General features: G+C 36.9%; 1 protein-coding gene across 1 annotated transcript in view; it reads right to left on the minus strand.

Annotated features, from left to right (window-relative positions):
• MIPOL1 (mirror-image polydactyly 1) overlaps positions 1-17,144 on the minus strand; it is a 195,328-nt gene that overhangs the window by 163,510 nt on the left and 14,674 nt on the right. Inside the window, exons 2-3 of the mRNA XM_075030253.1 lie at positions 3,879-3,943; positions 1,201-1,335 (exon numbers count right to left, since the gene is read on the minus strand). Of these exons, the coding sequence (XP_074886354.1) occupies positions 1,201-1,205 (5 nt within the window). The 5' untranslated portion in view covers positions 1,206-1,335; positions 3,879-3,943. The remainder of the gene's footprint in view (positions 1-1,200; positions 1,336-3,878; positions 3,944-17,144) is intronic.

Here is a 17,144-nt window from a genome sequence, read left to right on the forward strand (position 1 = left end):
AAACTTGAAATAATATAACACACCTATATTTTGCCTTCATTTGACAGAAAATTTGCAAGACGTATGATTTAAAAATATTTATAGCACGACTCCAACAGTCAGTGCTAAATTATATTTCTCAGTAAAATATTTTTTCTTCACACATCTAATTTTTATAATGTTTTGGTTCAGCTTTCTGTTGCATGTAACTCCTTCACTGAAAAATTTATTAGTTTGTCTTCTTGTTCTAGACTCTGGTTTTGGAAGTACGTGCTATTGAACACAGCCCAAATCATACTGAATGGTCTGCTAGAGGCAATGAAACTGCTTACTTTGGTAATTATTACAGATGGCGTTACGCATTTCACTTTACAACATTCTTTCTCCTACTTTAATTTCCTGGATAAAATACAGGTAAAGTGGCCCATGACCACTCCAACTCTGAATTTGCAGGTTTTTCTAAACAGCTAAATAATCCTTAATTACACAGTTGCAGTATTGCATATAATCAAAGATCTTCAAGAAACAACCCTCAATACTCAAAATTAAGATCTACAGTAAAATGTTATGCTTATCAGGTAACATTTTGAGTGTTAAAATATATGCTGTCTTACACATTAAGAATTCAACTATATTCTATATCTCAAGGAAATCTAAATAAATTTGTAATCTTGCTAATATAGCAAGCTTACCAAAAATGTTATTACTTAAGAACCTCTTTTAAGATGTATTGTACAAAGGATGATTTTTCATCTTTAACTATGTAATAGGGCTTATTTTGTATGTTTTTGCTGCTATATTTTTTCTACATTTATTAAAAAGATACACATGCCTTGAAGAGGCAGCGGCTAGATCATGAAAATACCCACAGAGTTGTCATTGTGCTGATAAATGGAAGAGTTAAAAAAAAAAATTAAGTACACATTTTAAAATTCAAGCATATTATACCAAGACGTACGTTCTAACTAATAAAGCAGCAGCAGAAATTCTTTTCCTCTAGAACATCAAAAAGGCAGATGTTTTCATTTTTATCTTTGAGATTATAAAAAAGTGTAATAATTGTGCAACCACTTAAGATTCAACACTAACATTTACATTAGGCATTCAAGAAATACATATTTAGCTCATATCTGTTGTTAACTATAAATGTGAACAATTTAACAAAAAAAAAAAGTGTATGATTTGACATGCTTAGGTCTTAACAAAAAATAACAACTTCACCTCATATCGCAGAACACCGAGTTCCTTGCAAGAACCCCTCAAATGAAGCTGTATGCTTCTTTTTCAATTCTGTGTAACTGTGTTGATTTGGAGTTGGCAATCTTTTCCTAAGTTCCTCATTTACTTTTGGATTAGCTGAAAATATAGAAGGTTATTAATATCAAGAAATAGGTTTCTGTCAATGAAGCCATTTCCCTACATATTGCACAAAAAGGTTCATAATAATTGCAGTATTTTAATAAGATATTCATATAGCAAGACATGAAGAAAATACGGTATTTAATAACCTCTGGAGTATTTTAAAACATGTCTTAGGGCCTTAATGTGCCTAGTAATATACTATTTAAAACCATAATTTTATCCCTCCACAATATACAGTCATTCTTCCTCGCCATTTACCCAGCTAATGAATGCCAGCAATTAGTAAAATGTAATCCCATTGCACAATCATTTTAATGCTTTTAGCACTCAGAAAAGTAAACACCAAATTAATACTGCTCAAGCCATATCAGATCCTAGTTGGAAGCAAGCAATTATAGTTCAGCTCCTCAGGTGTAATTAAATGATTGGAATGATTTAGTTCCATAAATGCAAGTTAATTCATAAGCAAGCAACAAATATACTGGGAGTAATTACAAGAAACATTGACAGTCTAAGCAGGGCATGTGCCTTCATGTACCTGATGTAGGAAAATGCTGCCCTCTCCTGGAAATAATAAACTATGGCACAGAAATAACGAGACAGATGTCAAGAGGCTCATTTTACAGATTTTGCATAGGTGAAATATATTCTGCTAATTAATAGGAATTTTCTTGTTTACACATACAGAAAATAAAAACATTGTTGATATCAGATTAAGGCAACCTATCGATCAAAGCCGAACCAAAAGACCTTTTGGGGCTCCCTAGGGTTTGCAGTATTCTTTCCCTATTATTAGAAATCAAAACATTAGCAAACAGAACAACAAAACTTTCCATACACTAAGTATGTAAATCGGTTGTTGTGACCACAAACGCTGCAATAGGTATCTAATGTATACACAAAACTTACATATCATTCAAGATGTACCTTTACAGTAGGTACTTCAAACAGAAGGTATTTTTACAACCAGAACTTGTTGAACCATCATTATTCAGACAGTGTTAAACTTCACCACATCAACAACAACCAGAAGCTGGCCATGACAGTTTTCCCAGGAGGAATCATCAGAAAAATTAAATACAGTTGTTTTATAGCTTTACTTTTGTTCAATTTGAAGACAATCTGTTAATAATCAATCTGTCTAATAATCAAAAGAAATTAAAGCTGGAGATTAAAATAAATTATACTGGTAGACTGAGACAAAACTGAAAATACAAAATGAAACTGTAACCCAAAATCTAGAGTTAATTTTAAATCTAGAGTCAATTTCCTTATTCACTTATCTATTTATTCAAGCTGTGTTAGTGTTAAGACTACTACTTGAACATCATGAAAAGAAAGCTAAAAAAAAATAATAATTGTCCTTATGTGTTGAATATAATATGCAATAGTTACATAAAAGTCACACGAAATATTTAAGTATAAAACCACCTACAAATAGGAATATAAATTAACTGGTATCTTCCTACTAATGAAAGAAATCCCAGATCTACCTATTTGGCCCTCTACAGAAATAACAAATGCTTCCCAGTGCTGCATATAGCAACACGGGAGAAAAATCATACACTGTGGTCAGTATGTGACTATTTTCCACCCAGAGAAACCAACTGTAAGAAAGCTCGATTCAGAAGCACCTGATCCCTGTAAAAGCCTGAAATTGTTCTTTACCAATAGTACTTTGGCATCAAAATATTTCTTTGTTCCAGATCTTGGTGTATTTCAAAACAAACCCAAGCAGTACATAAATACCTTCACTGTTACTTTACCTACTATGGAAATGAAATAAGTTATTTTAGATGTCATATTATTAAAAGTTTAAAATGTACAGCACATTTGCTTTGCCCTTTGATGTCACAGTCCTATTTTTCTATTCAAATCTTGTACACTGTAAGTTAATTGCTTTTGGAAACTACTTATTATTCATGTAAAAATTAATGTGCCAATGTGTTTAAATCCTTTTAAATGACCATTCATGCATCTTTCTTCTTAAAGTACCAATGAAATCTGTCAAAGATATCAATGCAAGATGGTCTTAGAGAAAGTTCTAATAAAGATTTTTTCTGCTAACATAAGATTTTCATTTTCGTCAACTTTACTTAAATTCCATTAATTTTTTAAGCTGCTTTTAATAAATTCACAAGTAAAAAAAATTTAGGCTCCATAGTCTGTCATTTGTGTTCCAGCTGACTTTATGAATATTAATAACAGTGTTATCCTGATTAAATAGGCTTCATATAAAATCCCTGTGAATCCTATAGCTCAGACATCTCATTTTTCCAACTCTTTATGAATTTGGATTCAGACATTAAACTGGAAAAAACCTTAAAAAACAGATTCAATGGTACATTTGTGTACCCTTAAGCAAAAAATTAGATGTTCTACAGATTCAAATAATTAAAATTGATAGACTACATATTGAGATTTCAGGCTTTCTGTAAACATGCAACATATTTTAATGAAAATGTCAACACTTCACGGAATAAAGGATTAAGAATCTATTATAAAATAATAATAATAATGTCTGTCCTTCTCCTTACCTTAAACAACAGATGATATGATCTTAACTCTTCATATATGGAGTGCTGATTTGCATAAGTATTTCCTAAAGAGAAAGACATTAGTAGATGCTTAATTACATAAGCATACACATGAAATACACAAACATTGTAGCTTAGCGTGGGTGCCCAGTGAAAAACAGCATTAGCTTTTAATTGATTTATACTTCAGCAAAAACAACCTTTTTCTAAAGAATGTCAAATTAAAGCACACAGGAAATTTTAACATTATCGTACGAGACTCGTGCAGTCACAGTTTCAAACTGTCAACTTCTTTCCATGCTTATGTGTTTGAATTATTTACATCTACAACAGGTAAAAATGGAAGACAAAGCTCACCGCACTGCCTTCACTTTTTTATACAGTGCTAACTAAACTTACTACTTCTTCATTCATTCAGGGATATATTCTGCAAAGATGGCCATCAAAATATTTTGCCTTCCAGTACCTTGAAATATGAATGGATTTTAGGAGAAAAAAACCCTAAACAAACTAATGGCTTATTCAAAAGGATGCCATTTCAGTCCCAGTTCTAATTACTCACCAGCACAAACACTTAATAGGAATTAAATAAAAACAAGAGGTATATAAAAATAACATACATCTGGAAGGTAGAAAGCATACAGTGCTTTACTTGTGCAGTTCTGAATAGCTTTTATTACAGCTGTGGCAGTATTTCCACTTTCAGAGGAAAAAAACTCCAGAGTGTCTGCAGAATATATATTATACTAGGGAGCACCCCACAATAACACCAACTTTCAACCGTCTGAACAGTGATGTTGACCCAAGGTATTTAGATTAGCGACAGTCTGCTGTAGCTGCCAACACCTTCCCTCGCTGGGCAGGAGATCTGGAAGTCCATTTTCTAAGCTGGAGTTCCCCACCCCAGGGAACCAAAAGGCTGTTGACACCCTCCCACAGGGAGCCCCGATGACTGCAAAGCCCCGTTCCTTGGTCTTGCCTTGCCAAGTGTTGAAGACAACTACTGCATCATGGCCTTAGCCACCGTGACAGGAAGCAAACGTTTGCTGGTGTTGACAGAATTCACCTCTTCTTCACAAAAAGTCCTCAGGTCTTGGGAGAGTTTTTCCACAAGGAGGGCCACCCCGCCTGCCCGGCCTCTGGTGGCACAGGAGGCCAGTTCCCCCCACTCCTTGGACCAGCACTGAGCCAGTCTTTGTTCCCCTTAATTATGCAGTTGACAGTTGGCATTGACAGTGCAGGGATGGAGCTATGTAAGAGAGGGAACACCATATACTTTATGGATAGCGAAATAAAGAACAAATTTTAGTATTATTTTCATAAGATTAATTAGATTACCAGGTTCTTCTAAAATAACCTGAAACGTTTTGCCTCAGGTCAAGCTAAACTAAAAACCTTAATTTAAGAGGGTACACAACATTAAAAAGTTACCTTCTAGAAGCATTTCCCTAGGGAACAAACAGACAGCTTTCTTAGCCCAGGTGGATGCCAAGTTTTGATGCAATGATACACTCCTCCACAAAAGTGTCACATTTCCTCTCTACCTTAAGAAACTTTATGGCAAATCAGAAATCTAAGACAACCCAAAATAAGTTGAAGTTTCCTTTGGGCAGTTATAAAAATAGTAGTCAAAGAATAAATAAATAAATAAATGTCAATAAATAGCCACTTCAAATATTTGTCAAATGGGGAATAACACCCATCTGTTAGATACTTGAAAGCCGTGAAATGAAACATACTTTGATATTTGATTACAGAGGTACTTATTTTATTGTATTCTATTATTTTTATATGCTTTTAAATACAAATAGTTTATGCAAAATATTCTGCTTCTTTTTAAAAGAATATAAAACATAGGCAAGCGGATTAACCCCATAAGTGGATGAATGCAGCATGAGTAGTACTTCAAATTTAAAACTCCAGCATTGCAACAAAGACTTCAAGATTTTGGTTTATAGAAGTAACTGCATTATCTGGAAGCTTGATAAAAACATCTTCCCAGAGGGCAGAGTCATGTAATAATCCCTGGCTTTTCTCCCCCTCCCCTACTGATTCTTGGCCCAAAAGGATGAGACATTTGCAGCTGGTTCCAACTAACCTGCATAAATCAGAAAAGACAAAGAGAACCAGGGCTCAGGCATTTTTACTCTGTTCCTGCAGCAGCTTCTTCACATTGTCATTAAAGAATTTGCATCTGATGCTTTTAATGATGGCATACATTAAGTCAAAGAGCATCATTCTCTATGTCATGCTTTTGACAAAGGCAAGAGAGAAGGCATAAAAATGCAGTTTCAACTGGTTTACAATAGGTTTTACCTATTCCTGAATTAAATTTAATTGGATAAAGGACATGTGCTTTTCTCTTTATTTTTTCTCCCTAATTTCTGCTATTAGTCCAGTGTCTTCTAGGCTCAGTTTTCTCTTTACGCATACCAGGAAGTGGTTTACATGCATATTAGATCACAGATAGACCCATATCTCCTTTTCTCCCCTCTGTTATATTCTCTTCCCCCCCATTAACAACCAAAATAACTATCTTCATTTGTATTTTATTTATTAAACAATCTTCAGCCTGCTCTGTTCTCTTCTTTCCCAGTTTTTAGCTGTCCTTTGTCCTCCATTTCTTTTGCCTTAGTTTTGTCTTCTCTTTGACAATAAATGCCTTTTCCTTCTCCCCCTGCCCGCCACCTCTTTGAAATGTAAAGAAAACTGCAGAGGATCTTGTCAAAGACTGTGTCTCTTTTTTTTCCAGCTCTTTCTCATCTTGGTGTGCATTCTGTAAAACAGCTTTCTTCTGTGACACCTCCATTAACATTATTTTCACTCTGATAATGAAACTGTGATATGCTTTGGTCAAGTGTGGAACAACCAATTCATTTAGCCATCCTTCAGCTTTATTGTAAGCACTTCACTGGTCTTATAACTCAATTATTATATATCAGGTAGGCAGCCAGATCTCCATTTCTAAACAGTTTACAACCAGACTGTGATTTCCATAGCCTTTAAGGATAAATACATATATTTTAAACTAGCTGTTGTCTTATCTGGAGTCAAAAGAATATTTAATAGAATATTTTAGTAGAATCAGCACTACATGGTGGTGAGTACTACCTGCATATTATGCTCTCTTGACAGTCTCATAGCCAGCAGACAATGGGAAGTGATTAATCCCCTCTATCTGGCAGTTGTGAGATCACATCTGAAGGGCTGTATCCAGTCAGACCCTCTCATGGATATCCTGAAGCAAGTCCAGCAGAGAGCCATCAAAATGATCTGGGGTCTGCATCCCATGACTTATGAGGAACATGAAAGGCTTGAGTTAGTTGGTTTTAAGGAGAGAAGGCTAAAGGGGGGTTTTATTGGGTTTTAGCTGCCTTGTCAGCAAACACAGAGAAGACAGAGACAGATTATTCTTTTGGAGACAAGTTGTAACACAGAAAACTCTGAGAGTTATTGGTAAGAGATTTTTCACAGTCAGGAAGGTCATTGGAACAAGTTGCTCAGAGAGGTTACAGAATCTCCATTGCTGGAGGTGTGCAACACTCATCTGGATATAGCAACCTGATCGAACTTTGGAGACGGCCCCGTTCTGAGCAGAGGTGTGAACTAGATGATACAGGTCACTTCCTGCCTAACTATTTTATTATTCTAAGGATTGCAATAAAACAAACCCACCAGAACTAGCATTCCTACAATACACTAAATTCTGGGTTGCTTTCTGCTATACAGGGTAAGACAGTATAGCAGGGAAAAAAACCCAACACAAAAGCACCCAGCAGTGAGGCACAACCAAAGATGACCCATGTGGCAGGCAGGCAGAATGCCAACAGGGAGGAAATGGTGCAACAGCAGCAGCAGCACAGCAGTTTGAGCACTACTTGTCTTGAGCACCCCATTTTTTCCAGTTTGCTACATCACTGGATGGTGTGGCATTAGGCCAAATGTCAAATGTTGGTTTGCACACCATCCTTCAGTAAACCAAAACTGGACCACTGATACAGATATTTCACCTGCCTTTCTGAAAGCATTTGCCTCAAGCCCCACAAAATCCAACCCCCTCCCAAACTTAAGTCACTGTGACCAAAGAGCTCCAAAGCTAACTATGGAAATGATTCAAGAAACATTTGAGTCTACAGTGCTTATGTTTGAAAAATTCATTGTATAGCATATTCAATATCTTGAAATTCCTAAATCCCCAAATCATAATTTCTTTTATCACAGAAATAAGTTGCTAGCCTAGACTTTACCATAAAAGCAAAAATAAAGTCACAGAACATTATATGCCCATAAAAATGAGAAATGGTAACTTAGTGCCAGATTCATAAACCACTAGTGTAAGTAATAGCATTAAGCAGAAAAGATATTTCTCCCACCAAAAGCATTCCAATTTAATTGTTCAGCTGCCTTCACAGAAAGAAGGAAGATCAAACAGGGACTTACTGAAGAAAAGGCAGCAACTAACCACACTGAAGCAGAAAAACTCAGTTTATCCAGCCAACTCACATTTCTCAAAGTGCCTTCAAATAGCGCCATTTTTCCTGACAGCAAATGCACTAAAAATAAAAAGCATAAAGGCTACAAACAGTGTGGATATTGGAGCCCGACCAAGAACTATCACAAGCACTGAATATGTGGAGGCCTGTGAGAAACGTGCCAACCTTTCAAGACCTGGTCCTGTGCGTGGGGACTGAGAGGGGCCCATCGGTCTCTTGCAGGGAAATACAGCCGCACTGGTTATGTTAGCTGTCAGACTGTTTTGAACAGCATGAAAACACAAACGCACCTCCGCTTTTGCCGTAAACCAACATATCCAGTGCATTGGTTCTACACCAAATTATTTGTCCAGTCAAATTCAACAATATACACTTCAGCTGCTGAAGAGAATCACATGACCTGAAATTTCACAAGCTAAAAAGAGCAGAGAAATAGAACACTGACTCCAGATCAGCCAGATTTGTTCTTCATAAGAGAATTAACTAAGCTGTCATTTTCTTAGATGACTCTCTGAAGAGAAAGCTACCCTTGAACTAAAAGCATAATTTCTCCCTAAACTATGCTTGCACAGCAGTAAGAGCATTGAACATACAGTGTTGCTCAGGTGTGAACACAGACATACATTTTGACTCAATAAACATATAATGTCTCCTCAACTTCTGACTTTTTTTACATCTAGCTAGTTTTTTAAAACTAGATCCATTACATAGTGCCTTCATTGACTATGAGTAGTAACTTCATCCCTGTTAAGTGAGAAGTGGAGGGAGTTACAGAGGAATGGCACACTTCAGGACATGTCCAAAGACGAGCAACGAAGCTGGTGAAGGGTCTAGAGCACAAGTCTTACAAGGAGCAGCAGAGGGAACTGGGGTTGTTTAGCCTGGAGAAAAGGAGGCTGAGGGGAGACCTTCTAATTCTCTACAACTACCTGAACGGAGATTGCAGCAAGGTGGGGGTCGGTCTCTTCTCCCAAGCAACAAGCGATAGGACAAGAGAAAACTGCCTCAAGTTGCGCCAGGGGAGACTTAGATTGGATATTAGGAAAAATGTCAAGCATTGGAACAGGCTCCCCAGGGAAGTAGTTGAGTCACCATCCCTAGAGGTATTTCAAGGATGTGTAGATGTGGCACTTAGGGACATGGTTTAGTGGTGAACTTGGCAGGGTTAGGTTTACAGTTGGACTTGATGATCTTAAAGGTCTTTTCCAACCCAAACAATTCTGATTATATGATCGTTACACTCTAACAACATTTCAGAGTGTTTTCAGCACCTGTGCATTGGCTGTGTGCTTTACGTGCTTAACATGTATGATATATAACATGCCCTATCATGAGCTGTTGCTTATTTAGGTATGATTAGCAGGCTAGTGTTTTTAGAAACTTAATCCAGATGCTTCCCTGAAATTTACTGCTATATCAAAGAAACCTGAAGGCCAGTACAATTTAAAATAGCAAGCTACACATCCAGAAATGGTCTTGGACCATCAGAGAAGAATCAGATATTCTGAGGTGGGCCAGAGCTCAGTGAGAACTGGAGATGAGTCAGTGAAATTAAGTCTGTTGAGAATGTCCAGAATTTAATGGAAGCTAAAATCAATGAGGCTAAACCTGCAAACATTCAGCACCACGGAGTTGTTGCACTGCTTCCTGTTCTTGTACCAACAAAGGAAGGTACAAGATTAAAGGGGAGTCACCATTGACTCCGAGTCAGTGCCAGGCAGCTGGGAAGAAAAACTACAACATACACACACAAAAAAAAAAAAGGCGGAAAAAAAGAGGCATTAGTTAAAGAAGTTTAGATCATCAGTCACATTATCACTGGCATTTCTGACAGTGGATTGATCTCCTTGCCAAATTTTAAGAAAGCAATGCAAAACATGACCCCATACCCACTTCCCAAACTGCTGCAATATTTTTGTTTACATGAGGGAAAACAATATATTTATCTTTTAACTCTAGTTTGGAAAATATCCCAAACCACCTCTCAGCTGAACTTACCAAAAAAAAAAAAGTCATCTTCACCCAGTAGGAAGGAAATGCCTACTGTGAAAAAAAAAATCTCCATCTAAAATGTTAGTTACAAACAATGGAAAACTCAAAGAAAAATGGTCTTCCAAAGAAAGGTGCAGGACAACTTTAAGCATAGGCAGAAAAATCAGATGGCCTGTAATGAAAGCTCTGTCATTTCTGTTCTTGGCTATTTCATTGGTTGAACCAGTTTTTCTTTTTTAAATACGCATTTGAATAAATAGATCATTCTTGTTCCTCAATCTTGTCATAATTTATGATATACAACACAGGGAATAAAGAAGTTGGACAGACTTTTTAAAAAAAACATTTACTGGGTTTTGAATAAAGACCATTTTAAACCCATTAAAGGTCATTTTAAGCACATTATTCAGCCAAAACCATGAAAGTAATTTACAGTGAAGAAGCCTTGAAGAATTCCTCTGAGAACATAACCTACAAAGAGGTTCATATAAGTTGAGGGTTACACAACTGACAGAAAAAGTTCTTATTAGGGGTTCTGAGCCTTAGAATCAGATTCTTTCCACACAGACAAAAGGAAGAAAAATTTCTGGAAAAATTCAAGATTTAGGATTATCTAGCCAGTCTCAGAAAGATTATTCTCTTCAGTTTTTTGTAAAAAGAAACTGATGGATGTTCTCTTCTTTCTTGCAACCTCATCATAAATTCAGATATCTTGCATTCATTATTCCTTGATTCATCAAGCTACAGTAGTGTTTTCATTGCCAAAACTCTTGACACCAGGGTAAAAAGAAGAAATTATGTGAGGTTGCAGAGAGCTGAGACAGCAGCTGAATCTTGGCCCCATACCAGTTATTCCTGGGTGGAGCGAATGAGTTCTAAATCCACTTACTAGACGAAGGAGGAAAAATCCTTCCTTAGCACTTCTGAAACCCAGGCTTATATTGATGACTGCTTTCTTTTGCACATAATCGTGCTGAACAGTTTGAGGCTTGTTTGTCAGATATTCTGGGCATTACAAGTTGCACTGCTTGGCATCACTAAAAAATAAAAATAAAAAAAATCAAGACTTTATAGCTACAGAAGTATAGATAAAACACAAGATTAAAAAAGGGAAAATCTGGCCAACAGCTCAAACACTCAGAAGAACTCTGAAGATATTCTTGGACATTGTGAAGCTGCAAGACTTGTAGACTCCAGAGTTTTACCTCCCCTTTCGAGTTGAAGGAGCATCTGACAAAGTTAGGTACAGGCACCAGGATGGCTTCTGTGCCTAATCATAGCACTAGAAAAACTCCTAAATAGCTTCCTATTTCACAGTCAAACTGGGAGCAAAGAAGAGGGAAAGTCTTCTGGAACATTTCTTAAAACACATTATGAATGAAGGCAACTTTGTTTTAATGTTGTGCTTTCATGACTCTCTGCTGTCAAAGGCAAATCTTAACATGTTCAGACTTCAATGTTAAAAAAAGGCGTAACTTTTCTGATAGTTATGCCATTTTGACACTCTTTCCCAGTGGTCTTCAATATTCTTCTTTTAAGTTCTTCATGACTTTAAAGCCACAACATCTCATCAATTATTTCCATTTGTAAAAACTTGTGCCAGTAAGTCACAGCCCTCTTGTGTTTTCTTCTTAACTAAAGGAAGTATTTCACTGTACTCAGTTTTTCAGCTGGATTGCATCTGCTGAGCAGACTGGTTTGGAAAAAGAGGTATGACGGAAAGGTTGCAGTTTTTGCCATAACTTAGCTTATTACAATATGTTGTTCTTGTTTGAAGAGAGTGAAGTAATTTACTCATCACACTGAACTTCACTGATGCGTAAGATTATTTTTGTTTTTATCAAAGATACTCACTAAAAAAAAGCTAAACCTCAGGAAAATGTAGTTTAGTACTTAAAAGGTTTTCTACAGTGCTTTCAGGACAGGTTGGAAAAACCACACCTACTCTCAGACATCCATTAATAGACACCTCCCTAGAAACCTGTTTCTCAAGACATTTGAGAAGTCCAGAGACCCTGTGACTAGCAAACTCATGCTCCAATCACCTTATTTTTTTTAATCAGATGAGATACAGTTTGGATGACATTAGATAATTTTTATGAACTCCTTTATAACTGGGGTTTAACTTTAGTCTAAATGAATTCTATAGCAACTGGAACAAAATTTTGCTTTTATTTACAGTATTGCACTCCTGTATTAGTAAACAGTGACACTTTTACATAAATTGTATTACACAGAATTACAGTTAAAAAAAAAAAAAAAAAGTCCATCACTGGATTGTGTGTGTTACACGTGGGATTTTTAAGAGCTGCAGATGTACAGACAATTCTTAATTTCCCTGATCTCTTTAATGGACTGAATGGCTGTATTATTGGAAAGAAAGTGTAATATGTAATACTAAATGGGTTCTCAATAAAACATCTGGTTTGATTTTTTTTTTTTTTTGTAACTTTTAAGATAAATTTGGAAGTGTATATTACACCAAGTAGAAAACAAGCTACTGGAGAGGAACCTCAGTATGATAGCAGCATATGCTATTTTTAGTAAGTTTTCTCTCATAAGTGCAAGGCAGTGAATGTTTGCCAAAAGAATTTTACATCCAGGAGGGTTTTTGAAATATGAAAGATACTTTTAAACTATGAAGAGAATTATAATTTTTTGCCTAATATTTAGTAACCTTCAGATACTGTAATTCCACTTCAGATCCTGGAAAAACATTCTAGAGACAAATATTAGTCTACCACTGGATAGTGAAGAGGAGGAACAAAATTACATTTCAAGGGGAAACTGTTTTAATTAGAGTTACCTTGTACACCTGCATAGCAGTCACCTTCAGTACAGTGTGAGAAAGTGTTACACCCCACAACTGTGTTTACTCTTGCTACCATCAAATTCTGAGTCCATAAAGCAAGAAGCTGAAGTTTGCTCTCAGTCATATTTATATCACCCTACGTTTATGCTACCGTAGTGCAGAAAACTAACTTAAATACCCTTAACTGGTTGACTATACATCCCAGGATAACAGTCTTGATACATCTATTGCACCTTAATCCGTAACATTTATGACAAAGGAATCATTCATGGGTGCTCCATTCTTTTATACTGTCTGGGTGCCATGGATGAACTAGTGGACTGGGTGCATGAAAGATCCTGAAAGAAATTCCATTGTATCAAAAAATGGCAGTTGAGTCTATTCTCACAGGGAGCTGCATTTCCATATTCGTCCTTCTGCAGTCTAATCGATCTTTGCCATTTGGAAAGAAAGCCTGATCACAGGAGAGGCAGATGTCAGTGATCTGATCACCAGCCCAGCAAATGAAAGCTGCTGAGCTACTGCCTGTGCAGAAGCTTACCAAGTGCTGTACTAGAACTTCACGCTTGTTAAACCATTTGGTACGCAAAACCCTTTACATTAAAGCCTACCTGACAAAACAAAGATCAGATCCTGACCCCACCACAGTGGCCTTTCCTTGCCAAAGCAGAACAAGTTACAAGCTTACAAACAAACTACAACTTCTGCAGAAAACAAAAGACCACTTGTAATCCTCAGCGCTTGCCTAGAGAAGCTGTTCAGTGACACCAGATCAGCACCCTAGGGCTGTTGAGTCGCTACTCATTGCCACTACTCTCTGATGTGATCTAACTCAGGTAACAGTGGCAAGTCACTGACCTCAGTGACACTGGTACTTTGACAGAAGCCCAGAAAACCTGGAATCTGTAACAAGCCACAGATGTAGAACTCACTGTTTCTGTATAATAAGGGCAGCTGATCAAGACATGTTTTGGAAGCCAACACTTCTGAAAAATGTCCAGTTTGACAAAATACCTGTCAGGTCTAGTAACATTTTTTGTGAAGTGGATGCCATGTCGAGAAGTCTATTTCTTATTGCCCTAGAACTCAAAAACTCCAATATGCTACCTTATGGAAAAACCTGTCACTGAATGTTACAGCTTATTTATTAAATATTTGTGGTAGGATGAATGGCAGTCATTTCAGTTAGCTACCCACATGTTTCAAATCTCAGCTTGCAATTTGGTTACTTAGAGGTTGTCTCCTTCTTTAGTTCAGACTTACATAGAGAGTCAGCTGAGGTACCCGAGACTGAGCAACCTCCCTGCAGAAAAAAATCATCAACGGCGTACATTCTCTGTGAGGACGTAGAATCCATTTTATTGTCCTGCCAAATCTGAAAAATAGTTAAATTTCCTTCTCTTCAAGACATACCAGAGATCCAATTCTGGATAAAATAAGCCTTTCTGATAGAAGATGCTCCTGATAGGAAGCAATTTATTACAGAAATGTATTCCTAAAGCATGGGCTTCATCATCTGCATAGCATTTGGATCCCATCAACTACATCTCCAGCACACACAAGGCCTTTTGAACAGGGCAATCTAATTTCCCAATGTTACTGCAGCAATAGTTTTGTTCTCACCCACAGACCTCAAGCAAGTTTTGCATTAATCTCTTTTTAACAAAGACATGTTAATTTGGCTACAGGTATGTCCTGGTTTCGGAAACCAGGACAAGGTAATATCTGGGAGGATGCTGACAGTGTTAATACCTACTAACTCCTTTGAAAACCAAAAATACTCAAAGCTCTAACACTATAATGCAAGTAAAGAATGTATAGTAGGAAAGATTGTGCTTATCAGCTTCATTTTATTCACTTAGTATTTTCAGCAGTAGTAACGTGATTTGCAAGCGAAGGGTTTTCCACTTACTGACCACAGCATTCATCAGGACCATACTGTGATTTATACTGAGAATTCCAAGCCTTTATCTGATCTTACAAATAAATATAAAATACATAAAACAATTATCCTAGTGTAAAATTGAATTTTATCTCTCTGTAACCAGCTTTTGTCGACACTACATATCTCTATGTTTGAATACAAGTCAAAATTAATAATAGGTATAATTTATTTTCTGACTTTTCATCATCTTGACATTTTAACAATTATTTTTTTTTAACATACTCAGGCTTTAATTTTATCTAGGGCTTCAACCCCACAGTTCCTTTTTAGACACATACAACGTGTCTTTCAGAATATCTGTTCAAGGCATAAGCCTGCTAAAAGAACATATTGGCCATTTCGCAGACCAAAAAACAGTATAAAGAAATAACAGGATTTTATAACAAAAGAAAAACACCAGACTAGGAGAGAAAATGTAGCACTGCATGTAAATGACAGAAAAACACATATTAGAAGAAATGACAAGTTACAGTGAAGAATTAGAAGTAGAAAGTAGAGTTCTGAAGTTGGTGGTTCTGGAAAATTATTAACACAGAGCTTAGGGTTTGTTTTGTGGTTTTGTTTTTTAAATAGCTGAAAAAGATAACCAAGGAAGTCTTTTTCCTATTAAAGGGCAGCCATGACTTTATGTGAATGCCATAGCATTAGCAGTTTAATATAGAGATTAGTCTAACCTGAACATGAGCCTTTCAGTGGTTCATGAAAAATCACTTTACCAAACAATTTTTTGGGCTTAAATATAAATTATACAAATGCACCAACCTAATAGTTTACTTACTTTTCTTAGTGCAATTAACTAACATCACTTCAACTAACCATCCCAATGTTTTACTACTTTAGACATACATTTGCCGACTTCAAAGAAAGTGAACTGCATCTCAAGTTCTCACTACCACACAGGCCCAAGTATACTTTGTATGCAAGTGCTATGGATTACACAGAAAATTTGTTTTAAGGAAAGCAAAAGGCTCAGAATTAGAAGTCAGGGAGAAGAAGGGGAAAGAGGGGCAAAGGGGGGCAGAGGGGCAAAGGGGGGCAGAGGGGCAAAGGGGGGCAGAGGGGCAAAGGGGGGCAGAGGGGCAAAGGGGGGCAGAGGGGCAAAAGGAAAAAAAGGGGCAAAAGGAAAAAAAGGGGCAAAAGGAAAAAAGGGGCAAAAGGAAAAAAAGGGGCAAAAGGAAAAAAAGGGGCAAAAGGAAAAAAAGGGGCAAAAGGAAAAAAAGGGGCAAAAGGAAAAAAAGGGGCAAAAGGAAAAAAAGGGGCAAAAGGAAAAAAAGGGGCAAAAGGAAAAAAAGGGGCAAAAGGAAAAAAAAGACAAGATAAATTTCTTTTCTCCAAGGTGGCACATGTGCAACAAAAGCAAGGAGCCCAATTTCGCCACAGTACTTGTACACGAACACACATAGTAAAGCATGAAAAAACATCCCAAAGAGATTTTGATGAATAAATATGAAGAATGGCACAGGTATATGGGCTGATAGCAAAATTGCCACTTTCCATACAGAGCAAGCAGAAGTCCATAACCATGGCTACTCTGCACAAAGCCAGACTGGCCACACCAGCGCCACATGAGCACTGGCAGTGGGATTCCTTCACGTCTGCAGCAAACAAAGCTGTTCACTGGGCCTTTGTGATTAGAGGAGGAATGTCATAACCATGGTGGTCTAGACTGCTATGAGTAAAAACAACACATCCCAAAATGAGTGGCCCTTGGTCTGAAGTGGCTGTGGTCAGGATGAGGCATGTTTAGGAAGTAGTCCCTCAAATACCTTGTGATAAACGCATGTGGAGAAAATAACACGAAAGAACACTGTAGTTAACTGAATAAAAGGTTAAAGAAAATAAACAATATTTTTGCAGCTTAGCATTTATTTGTGAACTGCTGGTGCAACTCAATGCTTGACAGAAAAGCTATGAGGCTTTTGGTAGCTTGACAAGGCAATCTACAAGCTTGAATGAAATGTTCAGCTTAAGGAATTAGAATAAATCTGATGACTGATGTGCTACTGAACGTGACAGACTGTCAT

Source organism: Buteo buteo, chromosome 6, assembly GCF_964188355.1.
Source record: "Buteo buteo chromosome 6, bButBut1.hap1.1, whole genome shotgun sequence".
NCBI classification, from domain to species: domain Eukaryota; kingdom Metazoa; phylum Chordata; class Aves; order Accipitriformes; family Accipitridae; genus Buteo; species Buteo buteo.